Source organism: Lolium perenne, chromosome 2 (genome assembly GCF_019359855.2).
Source record: "Lolium perenne isolate Kyuss_39 chromosome 2, Kyuss_2.0, whole genome shotgun sequence".
Taxonomy (NCBI): domain Eukaryota; kingdom Viridiplantae; phylum Streptophyta; class Magnoliopsida; order Poales; family Poaceae; genus Lolium; species Lolium perenne.
In genome coordinates this window covers 273239733-273256761 of record NC_067245.2, presented here as the reverse complement: position 1 = coordinate 273256761, position 17029 = coordinate 273239733, and the positions used below count along the sequence as shown (strand labels likewise).

Here is a 17029-nt window from a genome sequence, read left to right as displayed (position 1 = left end):
TAATCCTGAAGTTGAAGTTCGTTCTTTTAAGTAACAAGGGGGAGAAAGTTTTAAAGATGCTTGGTATAGAATTAGTGATGCTCATCATAGGTGCACTAAGAAACACTCCACTATTATCCTCCTTAGGAACTTTTATGTTGGTATATCTAGCTGGAATAGGTATGTTCGTGATACTCTTTCAGGGGGTAATTTCCTAGGTACTCCTGCTTTAGAAGCTAGTTGCATCATTGAGAGTCTAGTTGGAATACCACCTGTTAATTAAGCTAAAATTAAAATCTCTCTTGAGGATGTCATGAAAAAGTTGGAAGCCATAGAGAAAAATCTTCCAAGTGTTGAGACTAAATTGGGAATATTACTTGATAATACTGATAAACTTGATAAATCCCTAGGAGGAACTAATGAAAGAATTGCTATTTTAGAAACTTGTGCTATCCATGATAATCGAACCCATAGGATTGGTGAACTTGAAGAAATTATGGGAACCTTGGGTTCAACTTTTTCTTCTCTTAAGTTTACGGAGAAAGCTTATGTGGGTAAGGAGCAAAAATTCATGTATGTCTCTAAGGTGCCTAAGCCAAAGAATTATTATAAGCCTAAAATTGATAAAACCCTTAGTACCACTATGGGAAATTTAGATAATGGAGCATATAAGGTACCCTCTGCGACAAGTTGTATTTTTAAGGAAATTTATGATGTTGATGCTTCTTCTCTTGATAATACTTGATTTGCATTTTCTGCGCCTAGCTGAAAGGCGTTAAAGAAAAGCACTTCTTGGGAGATAACTCATGATGTTTTTTTTTATTTTGCTACTGTTTTGTTGTGTCTTGGAAGTTGTTACTACTGTAGCAACCTCTCCTTATCATGTTGTTGTGCCAAGTAAAGTCTTTGATAGTAAAGTTGATACTAGATTTGGATTCCTGCGCAGAAACAGATTTTTACCTGTCACAAATTTGAGTAGATCTCTCTATAGGAAACTTGTAAAATGCTGAAAAAATGCATGTGTGATCCTCAGATATGTACGCAACTTTCATTCAATTTGAGCTTTTTCATCTGAGCCTCTTAAGTGCCTCGAAAAAATTCGTCTTTACAGACTGTTCTGTTTTGACAGATTCTGCCTTTTATTTCGCATTGCCTCTTTTACTGTGTTGAGTGGATTTCTTTGTCCCATTAACTTTCAGTAGCCTTGGGTAATGTCCAGAAGTGTTAAGAATGATTGTGTCCTCTCTGAACATATGAATTTTTGATTATGCACTAACCCTCTAATGAGTTTGTTTTGAGTTTGGTGTGGAGGAAGTTTTCAAGGGTCAAGAGAGGAGGAGGATATAATATGATCAAGAAGAGTGAAAAGTCTAAGCTTGGGGATGCCCCCGTGGTTCATCCCTGCATATTTCAAGAAGACTCAAGCATCTAAGCTTGGGGATTCCCAAGGCATCCCCTTCTTCATCAACAACTTATCACGTCACCTCTAGTGAAACTATATTTTTATTCCGTCACATCTTATGTGCTTTACTTGGAGCGTCTGTTTGTTTTTTGTTGTTTGAATAAAATCGGATCCTAGCATTCCTTGTGTTGGAGAAAGACACGCTTCGCTTTTTCATATGAACACTGGTGTTCTTAGTTCTACTTTTAATGTTCATGGCGGAGTTGAAAGCCGCTTCGTTGATTGCTATTTGGTTGGAAACAGAAAATGCTTCATGTGGTAAATGGTATATGGTCTTGAATAATTTGATACTTGGCAATTGTTTTGAGCTCTCACAGATCATGTTTAAGCTTTTGCATCATGTAGTTTGAACCTATTAACGGAGAACTACCGTAGAGCTTGTTGAAATTTGGATTGCATGATTGATCTCTCTATAGTCTAGATATTTTCTGGTAAAAGTGTTTGAGCAACAAGGAGACGGTGTAGAGTCTTATAATGCTTGCAATATGTTCTTATGTAAGTTTTGCTGTACCGGTTCATACTTGTGTTTGCTTCAAACAACCTTGCTAGCCAAAGCCTTGAATTGAGAGGGAATGCTTCTCGTGCATCCAAAAACCTTAAGCCAAAACTCATGCCATTTGTGTCCACCATAACTACCTATATGTGGTATTTCTCTGCCATTCCAAAGTAAATTGCTTGTGTGCTACCTTTAAAATTTCGTTCCTTGTCTTTGCAATACATAGCTCATGGGAAAATAGCTTAAAAACTATTGTGGTATTGAATATGTTGCTTATGTATCTTATTTCTTATAAGTTGTTTGTTGAGCGGTAACCATGTTTCTGGGGACGCCATCAACTTTTTACACCTTTGTTGAATATCATGTGAGTTGCTATGCATGTTCGTCTTGTCTGAAGTAAGGGTGATTTATCATGATTAAATGGTTTGAGAATGCATATTGTTAGAGAAGAACATTGGGCCGCCAACCAAAGCCATGTATCATGGTGGAAGTTTCAGCTTGGCCATTAATCCTCAATCTCTTATGAGAATATTATCTGTTGTTGAATGCTTAAGCATTAAAAAGAGGAGTCCATTATCTGTTTTCTATGTTGTCCCGGTATGGATGTCCTCAAGTTGAGATTTATCAAAACTGAGAAATCAAATGCGATCTATCTCCTTGGACCTTTGTACAGGTGGCATAGAGGTACCCCTTTGTGACACTTGGTTGAAACATATGTAATGCAATGATAATCCATGGAAATCCGAGCTAATTAGGACAAGGTGCGGGCACTATTGGTATTCGATGCATGAGGCTTGCAACTTATAGGAGGTTTTATGCATAACACATATGAATTATTACTACCGTTGACAAAATTGTTTCCACGTTTTCAAAATAAAAAAGCTCTAGCACATGAGTAATCCATGCTTCCCTCTGCGAAGGGCCTTTCTTTTACTTTATGTTGAGTCAGTTTACCTACTTCTTTCTATCTTAGAAGCAAACACTTGTGTCAACTGTGTTCATTGATTCTTACATGTTTACTTATTGCACTTGTTATATTGCTTTTATGTTGACCACTATCCACGAGATATACATGTTACAAGTTGAAAGCAATTGCTGAAACTTAATCATCCTTTGTGTTGCTTCAAAACCTTCTATTAAGAATCTATTGCTTTATGAGTTAACTCTTATGCAAGACTTATTGATGCTTGTCTTGAAAGTACTATTCATGAAAAGTCTTTGCTATATAATTCAGTTGTTTAGTCATCATCTAGACCATTGCTTCGAATCACTTCATTCATCTCATATGCTTTACAATAGTACTGATCAAGATTATGATAGTAGCATGTCACTTCAGAAATTATCCTTGTTATCGTTTACCTACTCGAGGGCGAGTAGGAACTAAGCTTGGGGATGCTTGATACGTCTCAAATGTATCTATAATTTCTTATGTTCCATGCTAGTTATATGACAATACTCACATGTTTTATATACACTTTACATCATTTTTATGCATTTTCCGGCACTAACCTATTAACAAGATGCCGAAGCGCCAGTTCCTGTTTTCTGCTGTTTTTGGTTTCAGAAATCCTACACAGGAAATATTCTCGGAATTGGACGAAACAAAAGCCCACGGTCTTATTTTGCACGGAGCCTTCCAGAAGTCCGAAGAGGAGACGAAGAGGGGCGACGAGGCGGCCACACCCTAGGGGGGCGCGGCCCCACCCCTGGGCCCGCCGCCCTATGGGGTGGCCCCTCGAGCGTCCCCCGACTCTGCCCCTTCGCCTATATATTCTCTCCGTCGCGAAAACCCTAGTACCGAGAGCCACGATACGAGAAAAGTTACTGAGACGCCGCCACCGTCAACCCCATCTCGGGGGGTTCTGAAGATCGCCTCCGGCACCCTGCCGGGGAGGGGAATCATCACCGGAGGATTCTACATCATCATGCCCGCCTCCGGATTGATGCGTGAGTAGTTCATCCTTGGACTATAGGTCCATAGCAGTAGCTAGATGGTTGTCTTCTCCTCTTGTGCTATCATGTTTAGATCTTGTGAGCTGCCTATCATGATCAAGATCGTATATTTGTAATGCTACATGTTGTGTTTGTTGGGATCCGATGAATATGGAATACTATGTGAAAGAACATCTCTCATATTATGTTTTGAGTGTTTGATGTCAATGTATGTGATACACTAATGGTTGTTTAAGTGGTACAGGGATTACATAGATACATTTGTATGTGTGTTGGATGTGGTCAGTGCTGTCAAAAAGGATTTGCAGAAATGTTCATCAGGCCGGATAATCCGGGCCGGATATTTCCAAAATATCCGGCCCCCAGAATTTCGGCTAAGGACTTTGGGAAATGAGGCTCAGTATAGGGGCCGGACATTTGCCCGGATTTTGTCCCGGTTTTGTCCCAGGGCCGGATAATCCGGGCCGGACATTTCAAGAATATCCGGCCCCCTCGAAAACGGCTAAGGACTTCAGGAAAAGCAGCTCAGTATATGGGCCGGACATTTGCCCGGACATTGTCCTGGTTTTGTACCAGGAGGCCGGATTATCCGGGGGGGGGGGGGGGATTATCCGGCCCTAACTTAAGCCGGATTATCCGGCCCCCCGGAAGGCACAACGGCTGGATTTTTGGGAGGGGTATTTATACCCCTCTTCTTCTTCCTTCCCCCTTTGCTCAATCATTTGCACAAGAAATCTGCCAAGCTTCATCACCATTAGAGCCACCTCAAGAAACACAAGATTTGCAAGATCTCCTTCCTCCCCGAACCAAAGCTCTTGATCTTTGGAGATTCGAAGGAGAAGCCACCGATCTACATCCTCACCGAAGCGATTTTCATTTCCCCCTCATTTGTTTGAGGGATCTCATGCTAGTGTTCCTATTTGGTTCCCTAGTTGATTTGTGTTGATGTGTTGTTGTTGATTGTTGTATTGTTACAGATTTGGGAGCCTCCAATTTGGTTGTGGATGTGTGCCCCAAGAACCTTGTAAAGGCCCGGTTTCCGCCTCGAGGAAATCCCTTAGTGGAAGTGGGCTAGGCCTTCGTGGCGTTGCTCACAGGAGATCTGAGTGAAGCCTTCGTGGCTGTTGGTTTGGCTTGCGTAGCAACCACACTCCTCCAAACGTAGACGTACCTTCTTGCAAAGGAAGGAAACTACGGGAATCATCTCCGTGTCATCGCGTGCTCCACTCTCGGTTACCTCTATCCCAATCTATCTCCTATATATTGCGTAGCTATATCTTGCTTAGTTGATAATCTTGTCATATAGGTAAATTCACTTAGTTGCATATCTAGAGAATTTACCTTTGTGTCAAGCCTAAATTGAAAAAGAACTAAAAATTGGTTAGCACCTATTCACCCCCCCTCTAGGTGCGGCATACGATCCTTTCACTATGTCAAGTTGATTATCGATCTATCATATATGTGTTGTTTATGATCTTGCATGCTCTCCGTTACTAGTAGAGGCTCTGGCCAAGTTGATACTTGTAACTCCAAGATGGAGTATTTATGCTCGATAGTGGGTTCATGCCTCCATTGAATCTGGGACAGTGACAGAAAGTTCTAAGGTTGTGGATGTGCTGTTGCCACTAGGGATAAAACATTGATGCTTTGTCTAAGGATATTTGTGTTGATTACATTACGCACAGTACTTAATGCAATTGTCTATTGTTTGCAACTTAATACTGGAAGGGGTGCGGATGCTAACCCGAAGGTGGACTTTTTAGGCATAGATGCATGCTGGATAGCGGTCTATGTTCTTTGTCGTAATGCCCTAAGTAAATCTCATAGTAGTCATCATGATATGTATATGCATCTCTATTTGTCAATTGCCCAACTGTAATTTGTTCACCCAACATGCTATTTATCTTATTGGAGAGACACCACTAGTGAACTGTGGACCCCGGTCCATTTTTTACATCTGAAATACAATCTACTGCAATCTCTGTTCTCAGTTGTTCTTCGCAAACAAACATCATTCTCCACACCATACGTTTAATCATTTGTTTACAGCAAGCCGGTGAGATTGACAACCTCACTGTTAAGTTGGGGCAAAGTATTGTGATTGTGTTGTGCAGGTTCCACGTTGGCGCCGGAATCCCTAGTGTTGCGCCGCACTACACTCCTCCACCAACAACCTTCACGTGGCCTTCATCTCCTACTGGTTCGATAACCTTGGTTTCTTTTTGAGGAAAAACTTACTGCTGTGCGCATCACACCTTCCTCTTGGGGTTCCCAACGGACGTGTGCATCACGCGCCATCACCGACGTTGTGGCCCACCTAGCTATCGGGTGTCTTCATGGGCCTCTGATTGGGCTGCAAGGGGTAGCATCATAATAGTTACCCGAAGGGTAATGCCCACGTCATCAGACCTCAGCTGCACCGAGCGCAAGCATGAGCTCAAGATTTCCCTTAATCCCACCAACCGCAAACACCAGCTGTAAGAGAGCCATGCCGCTTTTTGTAGCTATGGTGATGAAATCAAAGTACTGCAGAAGGACTCCAGGGATTGGTGTGTTCTACATTATTTCTTTCTCAGACTATTATTATATTGCGGATTGGTCAATCCATAGGATGAGGATGTGCAACTAAATGAATTTTCTTCGAACTTGAGAATTTGGAGTGGACTGCTGAATTTTGCATGCAGGTCATGAAAAACTCTTCTCTTGATGTGCTTAATTTTCTTTGCCGAAATTTATAGTATCATTCAATGAAAATGCTTAGTTCGGATGCCGAATGTAAAATAAGATAGAGTTCAGATCTTGTGCATTCTCTTGGTGAGAGTCATTGAACTTCATCTGTCCAGATTGTTACCTAAAAGTTTCCTGCTCAATACTTAGATTGTATAAGCTGTTTTGCCTTTGTTCTATGAAATATAATACGTCTTCCACAGAGCTTATTCTAGAAAAAATTTACCAAGATTGTTATTTATAATGCTAGATTTCTATCTTGGAATGAACATACACTGAAATTGTGCAACACGTTTTTTGTCAATGGGAAAGAGCAGAGATCCATAGGCAAGTATATTGAGAAAGCAAGTGTGCTCGCTGCAGCTCTATTCGTTGGACCACGCGTCGATGTGTAGTTGGCTCGGTGAGGAAGGAAAATAAATGACCACGCACGGATATTTTCCTAGTACAAGTATTAGTAATTTGCTTTATCATGACGGCGCGTTATGAGTAGCTGCTTCTATTGCAAAACGAAGCGAGGTGGGTGTACTACACTAGGCCGGGTGTGTTAGCAGAAACAGACAGAGGAAAGATTAGGCCGGGTGTGTTATTAGCAGAAATGGACAGAGGAAAGATTATGCCCGAAGGAAAGAAAGGTCATTATCACTGGCGGAGCTATGTGCAAGTCAGAGGGGGCCACCGCCCCCCCAGACTTTGCATTATTTCTGAAGGAAATTTTTTTAGGACCTAAATGAGAAGAAAATAGAGCCATTTGCCCCCCCCCCCCCCCCCCCCCAAACTTTGCATACTACAATACAACCAAATTGTTGGAGAGCCTTGCGCATGAATTAAACCCCATTAAGGTTCGAAACTCGGTTTATTTTGCTTTTGAGGACGAGGTGATTGATTATCGCCACTGAATTAATCGTTGGAACCCGATTAAGATTGTCGTGATCACAAATTGGGAGACCCCTTGGTCTCCAAGCATCGGCCATCGATGAATTCGGATAGCATCGACGTGGTTAGCACCGGCACGCGATCATGACAGCAGCAGCAGCTGCGCCATGGTAGATTTATTGTAGCTCCGCAGTGCCTATATCAGTGTCGCCACACCCATCCGTATCTCCCACGCACCCAGTTCAGTTTAGCAGTTCCAGCAGCTCCGATCTCAACTTCTAGCTAGCGCGCCAACACACACTCGCTCGCCGGCAATGGCTGCCCAGCAGGCAACATGCTAGTTCACCACTCCAGAGGATCTGAGGGCATCTCCAGCGGCGCGACGCAAACGGAAGATGAGCGACCGTTTGTGTCCGCCGTGACCGGAAATGCGTCGCGCACCACCTCCAGCGGCGACGCAAAGTGACCGGGCCGTCCGCGAAGACGCAAACCTGGCCCAAATATGCGCCAGGTTTGCGTCTCCGCGGACGCTCGGCGGTCGCGGAAAATGTCCGCTCGGTCCTCGCACGGGCCCGCCTGGCAGCGGCACAACTGCTTCGTCTTCCGCGGCATTACTTCCGGGCGGCGCGCTGCAGCCTTTGCAGGGCCACGTTAATGGCGTGCCTCAGCTTCCGCGAGCGTGCGCAGCGTCGATGCGTTTTCTCCGCCAGTACTGGCAGCGAGGCGTCGCTTCGGCAGTATGCGGCCGCGTTAATGGCGAAGTAATGTCGATGGTGCTTTTTTGGATCTTGCAAAGGTGGAGGCTTGGCGTCTCTTCTTGCGTTCGCCTCGGCGGCGTTGGAGTTGGACGGCGGCCGCTGGCTACGGTGGTTGCAGGAAATCCTAGGGATCGTTTTGTATTTCTTGATCTTTTAGGATTTTATCTGCAAATTCAGGATAATCATTTTATCCCGGTTTGTCTTTTAGTTTTCACATGTGTTACTTCATGTAACTTGGTTTTTGATTAATGAAATATGTGGTTGCTCTCAAAAAAAAAAACTAATGTGATAACCTTATCGACCCCTCTAGTATATTTGTACTCATTTCTTGGGGATAAAGTTTTCCTGCCATCTCCTTAGTTTGTTCGGGCCGGTCGATACATCCTAGCGGATATGTCTTTCTCTCCCCAAATTAGGTATGCTCACTTTCTTTAAACATGCTAGATCCTAGCAACAACGAACATTCACTCCCCTCTCCCGAAATTAGGAATGCTCACTTTGTTTAAGCAGGTTAGATCCTAGCAACAACCAACATTCACTCTCACTATTGTTTCTTGTTCAAGCCCTTGCTCGTACTTACTGAATGATAGATATATTTTCTCCCTCTCTTCATAATACGTATCTACGACCGCTCCTTGCTAGAAAGATTCCTCTCTCTGTTAGGGAAGATGGAAGAGAGGGTTGAACAGAGGGAATATGTTAAACCTACCACTTATAGTTCAACTTTCAGTAAATTCTCTCCCGCAAGAAAAACTTTCAGTAAATTATATGCCTATACATTCCAGGAAACAAAGGAGAGGGAACCAAATAGAGGGACGTGGGAGGTAGAGTTTCATAAAGCGCACATTCATTCCATGGGTAAATCTTCTATCTATTACCTGAAACTATTGATATTCATTTACTGGTAGCACAAATCCTATACTTCTGCCTTGAAATGATTCCAATACAAATCCTTTTCAACGACCTAATGATCTTACCTTCTTCGAGCCCAAGTCTTGAAAGTTGCTTTGGCAAACCTAACATGGAAGAAATACTCAGGTTTAGTCTTGGCAATTTTCTACTCGGTTTATATGAATCGGGATACCCAAAAATAGGGTGACAATGCCATTTTATTTGAAAGACATGGTTTATTTTCGACTTCACATTCCGAGATACAAAGTGTATCGAGGGATACTCAAAATCGTGATCTAGGAAGCATTGACCCTACTTATCTAGTAGCGTTGAGCCTCTATTGCTAAGCTCAGTTATCAAGGAAATAATCATTATTAAGAGCTGAAATTTATGTAAATGAACTTCTCGTGTTATGCAAGATGAGTACCAATATTTTTATATAAAGCGGTGAATGTTGGGGCCATGGCCCTAGAGGGTGGTGACGGTGGGCCTTGCAAGACGCGATGGAGATATTTGAAGTTAGGACATGCTTGGAGTTTTTTTGTGTGTGTGTTGGTTTTATATTGTGTGAACACAGGGTTCTTGCCATTGTTTGTGCGATTTTTGATACCTATGCTTTTTCAAAAAAGGAAGTATTTAGTGCTATCTACCAATTTTTTTAATATTTGATATGGCTAGTTTGTGCTTAAAAAAGTATCCTATGTTACATGTATATATTGTTCGTAAATACTTTTATACTTATACGCATGGGAAGTAAAAAAGGGAACAAAGCATGTATTGTTAATGTTTCTATGTTCGGAGGTAAGAAGGGAACAAGGCATTTTTGCATGCTCCTAGTTTTCTAAATAAGTTTTAAGCAATTTCAAAATGTAAAAAAAAGTATCAAAATGTCGCGTCAATATCTTCACGTTCTATGTGCACGCAAAGTCATTTCAAGAAAAAATGATATTTTTATGTTGTTTGTAAAAACCAAAATTAGGTGCTAAAAAAGATTTTCGCAAGACATTTCTTTATCATTTTTTTAGAGGACATACAATATTATTGGTTTTTCGGGAAACTTGGCGTGCACATGTAGAATATCGAGATATAACCACGAAATTTAAAAAAATATTCAGATTATTTACATTTTAAAATAGTTTTCTAATGGGTACATGCAGCCAGGATTAAAATGAATTTCGATTTCATAGTAACAAAAATAATACTATACCGACTGTTATAACCCAGATCTCAAAAGCACAATTTGGTCACGTCTTTTTCTTCTTCTTTGCAAGAACTCAATTTTTTTTATTGTTACTCTGTTATACACTTATACTCGCTTCAGTATCCAACCTACTCAACTCAACGCTGGGCAACATGACATTTGCTAAGAGGCATGTTGACGACAAGTCAACGACACAATCCTCAGCGGTCAGCTGTGTTTGAGCAGAAGATGAAACATTGGACTACTCCAAGTTGGTGTGGCGGGCTCTCAACTGGGCCGGGCTCTGGCCCAGAACGCGCGCGAGCTCCAGCACCACCATCTCGAACAGCACAAACATGGCCCCCTCGTACAGGCTCCCCATCGGCAGCTTCGCTTGCGAGCTCCCCTGCGCCGCCGCCGCCGCCGCGCCACCATCCTCGTCGTCAGCCATGGTCTGCGCGGGGAGGTGGGCGATCACGTCCGCCTGGCGCCCCGGGAAGTCGCCCTCTGGCCGGGCAGTGAGCAGCAGGACGCGCGCGCCGGCGCCGCGCGCCACGCCGCAGATGGCGTCGACGGTGGAGAACGTGCCGGGCCCCGCGGAGGCGACGAGGAGGTCTCCTGATAGGGCTGGAGGCGCCGTGATGTCGCCGACGCAGTGCGCGGGGAGGCCGAGGTGCGCGAGGCGCATGCAGAGGGCGCGCATCATGAGGCCCTCGCGCCCGACGCCGTGCACGAACACGCGGCCGCCCCGGGAGGCCGCGGCGGCGAGCTCGGAGACGAGGACGGAGCGGGCCGGGGGATGTGCGGAGGGCGCGGAGAAGACGGACGCGATCTGGGCGCATATGGCGGAGGCGTCGGCCGCCGTTGCCGAGGAGAGGGTGTCGCCGCCGCTCATCGTAGTACGAGTTTATCTTATCCGACGAAGCTCCCGTGGAGTGGAGAGGAGTAGACTGGCTGCTTTTTTTTTTTGAACTGGTAGACTGGCTGCTTTAGCTTTGGTCAACGAGCTCGGTGGTTTGGGTATAAGGAGCATTGTCCGATAGTTTGTTGGAAATGTTTGGGCCGTGAACATATCAGCTCGACGGCTTCCATTCTTGAGGCCCAACTGACTACTGCGACGACGACCGAAAACTCTAAAAAAGGCCGAAACAATTCCCTCCGCACGGGATAAGTGACGCGCTGTGGTGGTAAAAAATTCCTGGGAAGTGATATTCCTGCTCGCCACATATCACAAGAGGAAGAAAAGTGGGGATGGAGGAGGAGAGGCTGGGTTATGTCAGCTTTTTTCCTTTTTTTCTAGATTCATTTTTTCAAAATGAAATATCTTGAGAACCATAAGTATATATTCCGAACCGTTTCCACTTTTGAGACCCTCTCGTTGAGATCTTCAAAACTAGATCCCATGTTGATAGATTTCATGATTTTTTTCGTACTTCCTATACTACTGTGGTTGTAATCATGGTGTGTACCTAACTATTCTCGTGCTTGAACTGATAAGTACTTATGTTTTTAGTGTATTCGATACAGTTTTTTACCTTTACTCAGTAACTATACTTACCCGTGTGCATTACTGTACCTGTGCTTCTGTACCAGTACTTTCTCGTGTGCGCGACTGTATTTCTGTACTAATACTTGCTCGTGTGGGCGACTGTACTTCCGTATTAGTACTTACTCGTGTTCGCGACTGTACTTGCTCGTGTGCGTGACTGTACCTGCTCGTATACGTGACTTTACTTACTTCTGTACATGTACTTGCTCGTGTGCGTGACTGTACTTGTACTCGTCCGTGTGTTCAACCGTAGTCGTATGTTATACACAATTGTACTCGTGTGTTGTACACAACTGCACTCGATTATATTGTATGTAATTGTACGAAATGATTTTGTCCGGACCGATTTCGGAAGTGCACGGTGCATTCGAGTACTAGCCAACCGTTCGCACAGGTACTAGCCAACCATCTTGTCTAATCGAGCTAGTTTCGCATGCTGTGAATTCGCTAAGCTAGCTAGCTGTATTCGCGGTGGAGTTTCGTTCGCGGAAGGCGCTCTCGGTTCCGTACTCGCGTTCGCTCGGCCGCGCGCGGTTTCTGACTTCTGACACGTGTCAGCCGGACGTGCGATGCGCGGAGCAATTTTTTTCCTTTGCAAAGGTTGGTCTTTTTCTAGTGGCACCCAACGACGGCACAATAAAATGCACAAGCAAATCATGGGTGTAGCCCGGTTCGGATGAGCCAACTGCCTCATCGTGACGATGGCAGCTCGGCATGGCGGATGTGGAGCGACGAGACCGCGAGAGCAGGCCGCAACCACAACCGCAACCGCAACCAGCAGTCAGCCATACACATATGAAGACGCGCAATGCTCGAGGTGGTGGTTAGGGCCGAGGTGTGGGTGTTTAAACATAATGCCATAGTCTTCCTAGGCTCCTGGCCATCGAGGCCCCTTGCCTGCTCGCTGCATGGATGGTCGGTGAAGAAGGTGATGTAGAGTTAGCTGTTGGACGGTGAACTTGTTTTGGATGTCATTGACATTGTATTTGGGTGGCTTGTGGTGGTTGCTAGTCTTCTGATCCCATAAACATTCTAATAGGATTTTTAGCTAGGAGTTTCGGTTATTTTCCGTAAGTGTTTCTCACACAAATAAGAGTTACGGCTTCCTCTCGAGGCATGCATTCTTGAGGCCCAAGTGACTATAACTATGACACGACGTAATGCACAAACAAATCATGTGTGTCGCCTGGTTAGTATGGGCGAAACAACCGCATCGCGGCATGGCAACTCGGCATAGAGGAAGTGGAATGGCCAGAGCACAACTGCAACTAGCAGCCGACCATATACACCTGAAGATGTGCAATGCCATACACACCTGAAGATTTGAGTGGGAGAAGAAAATTATGGGTTGGAAAGAAACATTGATCAAGGCGGCTGCCCCAGCTACACATGTGTTTGCGATGACAATACCTTATATACCGAAGAATATATGCAAGAGTACTAGTGATTGTATTTCACAACTATGGTGGGGTGCTGGCAGGGGCGGAGGCAGGGGGCGAGCAGGCTGGGCCCCCCCCATGGAATCGCCCCCCTAACGATTCAGTGTACGTATTAGTAGCAGTTAACTCCCTAATTGACGCTATAATCGTTCATTAGTACTTGTAAGGCCCACCCCTACTAGCTATTCTCGTGTATTCAGCCCAGCAATCAGCCCAGTCTAGGCTTGGAGCTCGATTTCCGCTTTGTTTGCCCAGGCCGAACGGCGAGTACTTACCATTGTCTAATCGCTTCCTTACTTAAAACAATAAATCTGATTCGTCTCCCCCGATCGATCTGTGATGGATCCTGCCGCCGCTGCTCGCAAAGCTACACCAAACAGTACACAGGGTTTAGCAATGATGTTCTCCTTGCCGCTTTGTAGAAGAGTTGATCAGGCCGAGAGTCGAGTGCTCTGGTGCCGGCGTGCCGCACCGTCGTCGACCTCCCCGCTTATACTTGCTCAACCACTTAAATCTGAAGGTATGTTGTATCAGTATGTCACTCTTATTTGTTCACGTGTGCGCACAACTATCACACCTAGTAGAAGTGCTAGCATAGCCGATCAGCAATGATTTACCGTTTCAACGATTCAAGCCTGATGAAGTGCTAGTAAAAGTCCAATAATTTTATCTATAATTTGTCTATGCATGAATAGTTAGTCTTGTTACATGTTCTGAGTTTGTTAAGTGTCTGATACTGATTCAACAAGGATAATCTTGAAAGATTATTTAAGCAAATAAAACTACGTGTAGTAGCTTGCTCGACCCCCAAAAAATTCTTGGCTTCGCCAGATCCTCGCCCCCCTATACCTAAATACTGGCTCCGCCCCTGAGTGCTGGTGATGACCACAACAAATTGCACTGCTTAGCATGGTGAAAAATATGTATACCAAAATATGGAGGATGTATGGTTTCTGAGATTTGCACACTTTTGATAATGTAATGATATAGAAACAATGCTAGAGGCCTATGGAGGAACCAGATTCAATTTATGAAGAGTTCTTCAAGCTAAATATTATCCGAATGGATATCTTTTAAAGGCAAGACACTAAAGTGGAAGTTTATTTACGTGGCAAAGTATTCTACATGGAATGCATTCTTTTAACCAAGGATGTATATGAAGATTTGGCGAAGCTGACCAAATTCGTATATGGGAATAAGCTTGGATTCCTACATGCCAAAAAATAAAGGTATACACTCCAAAATGTTATATCTCGCCGAATAAACTTTCCGATTTAGTTAACCTAGACACGGGTCATGGGATGAAGATGTGATAAGAGAGTTGTTCTGAAGTGTAGATGCTAATAAAATATTATAAATTTTCTATTGCACCAACTGGAGGTGTATGGAGCCCCCATGTGTAGTTTTGGTAATTAATAACAATCCCTATGGTCTAATGTTTGGATTGAAATGTACTTATAGGACTTGTCCATAAACATGTTTGAACCATATGTTGGCTTTAAGGTTGGAAGAAGGAGAAAGTGAAGAAGATAATGTGATTACCAAGGAGCTAATCAAGGAGTGATATGAAGATTGGTCATGGGAGAGTTGAGCCTATGGTAAGCATATGTCTTGAAGAATACAGAGTGAGCTCTATGTGTTCTTTAAGACATCAATATAATGAAGAAAAAAGAAAAAAGTGCAAGTTTAAGATGAGTTATCTAGAAGAGATCATATGCTTGAAGCTTTCGGTCCATATGGTGATCATGGATTTGTGAATATAGAAAGCACAATGAAGAAAGATGTTCCATCTTAAAGCGGACAAGATCATCATCATCAAGATCAAGTGGAATACACAAGTATAAAGTTTTTTCTTGATAGTGTTCATTTCTTACCGGTCTCGAGGTGCTTGTTGGGAGATCGGTTTGTAGGATAGTTTCCCATACTATCAAGAGGGACTCTCGAGCGAGTAGCGTATCATTAAGAGAGAGCTCAAACCTTTGCATCCTTGGCATCATCCTTCTTTGTTATTATTTGGATCTTCTTCATATGGTGTTTTAGAGATTATGGTTATTTTCATGACATCTCTAGTTCACACAAAATGGATTTCGTATGGAAAACTACCTGAATTTTTTATATCAGAATTTTTACCGATTTTCATTGGAGGAGGTTATGACCTATATAGTCCGGAGTCAACAACAGTGATAGTTTTGGTCTGATGGTTTCAGCAGTTTTGTTCTGGCCGTTAGTACCGGTGTGGCCACCGGTAGTACCAATGTCTCTATGGAAGCAGAACTACCGCTGCCCATCCATCTGGTACCCAAGCACTAGAACCTTTGTTGTGGTACTATCGCTCCTCCTTCAAGAGGAGTAGTACCAATCGTGACATCGCTCTGGTTTCATGATGTGGTGGTGTTGGTCGAGTAACCCGACCTGTACCTAGCCTGGAAGTACTGATGAGAGCCTGAGACGCGTTCTACGTGGCATGTGGTAGTACCGACCATGGTACCGCTCAAGTACCGCTCTGTGGTGTCGCACTCACGATAGTACTGGGCATGGTGGCAATCCGGTACCGCTCGTGATGCCGTGCTCGAAGAATATGCAGCGATACATGAATGATACACATACCGGTAGTACCAGTCTCTACTCTTAAGGCATTGACCAGGGCTGACGGTAGCACTTGGAGCGGTACTATCGCTCGTCCGAGCAGTAGTATGGATCGTGCAAAAATCTGCACATAATAGTCAGTTTTTGAGGGACCTATTTATGGGGCTGTCTTCCCCAAAGGTTCACTCTAATTTTTTGAGATTAATTCCCCCCCTCCCCCCATTGTGACTTTTCTTGAGCTTCCTATTATCCCTATTCACCCCCTGATATGTGCTCCATTTTGATGGAAAGGAGAGAGGACATCTAGATCTACAATAGCATGAATCAAAATTATCTCTTTTAAAAGATGGAATTATTTAGATCTAGATATTGGAGAAATTTTGTGTTCTCCTCTTGTGTTCTTTCCTCTCTTATTCCCCATAGTAGTTTTTGTAGCTTTGGTGGAATTTGGGAGTGAAGGACTTTCCATTGCATTTGGTGCACCGGCTTGAGTTCTCCACGGTGATACATGGAAGTGAGAGTTCATGAGTTAATTACATAGGGTGCTTGTACCCAGAGCTTGTTCCTCTTGGGTACTTGGATCCTAGATGGCTTGGTGGTCTTTATGGCATTGTGACCTTGGTGGTGATTTCCTCGGAGCCACGAATTAAGTTGTGGAGATTACCCCCAAGCTTGTATGGGTTCGGTGACCATACTGTAGGGTCCCTTAGTGGATTGTGACATCTTGCACTGTGCTTTGTTAAGACCGTCTCGTAAAATATTTTAATCGCCTATTCATCCCCCTCTCCATTTAGGTGACATCCATGTCCTTTCACCAACTGGTACGGAATATTTTGAAGCACGGCACCTCACAAAAATTGGGTTGTTCATGGTGCGGTTAGCTTATCATGTGGAGTACATCGAATTACCAATTCGACGGGCATAATCATAATGTTATGATTATTGGAGGACCAATAGGAATTCATCCGTGAAAGAAATTATGGGATCTACAAGTTCCAGCTAAGATTAAAATCTAGTGGGAAGCTCTTCACAGTTTGATACCATGCCTAGGATTTTTGGCTAATAAACACTTTGGAACATCTACTCAGTGCTGATCTGCAATATTGAATGTGAAGATATTATGCATGCTTTGT

The 17029-nt window shown here is 43.7% G+C and overlaps 1 protein-coding gene across 1 annotated transcript; it reads right to left on the bottom strand.

Moving 5' to 3' along the window:
• Positions 1–10338: 10338 nt before the first annotated feature.
• On the bottom strand, positions 10339–11317 carry LOC127335893 (uncharacterized). Its single transcript, XM_051362625.2, has one exon. It carries the CDS (start codon positions 11215–11217, stop codon positions 10585–10587), a length of 633 nt encoding a protein of 210 aa, XP_051218585.1. The 5' UTR covers positions 11218–11317; the 3' UTR covers positions 10339–10584.
• Positions 11318–17029: the final 5712 nt, after the last annotated feature.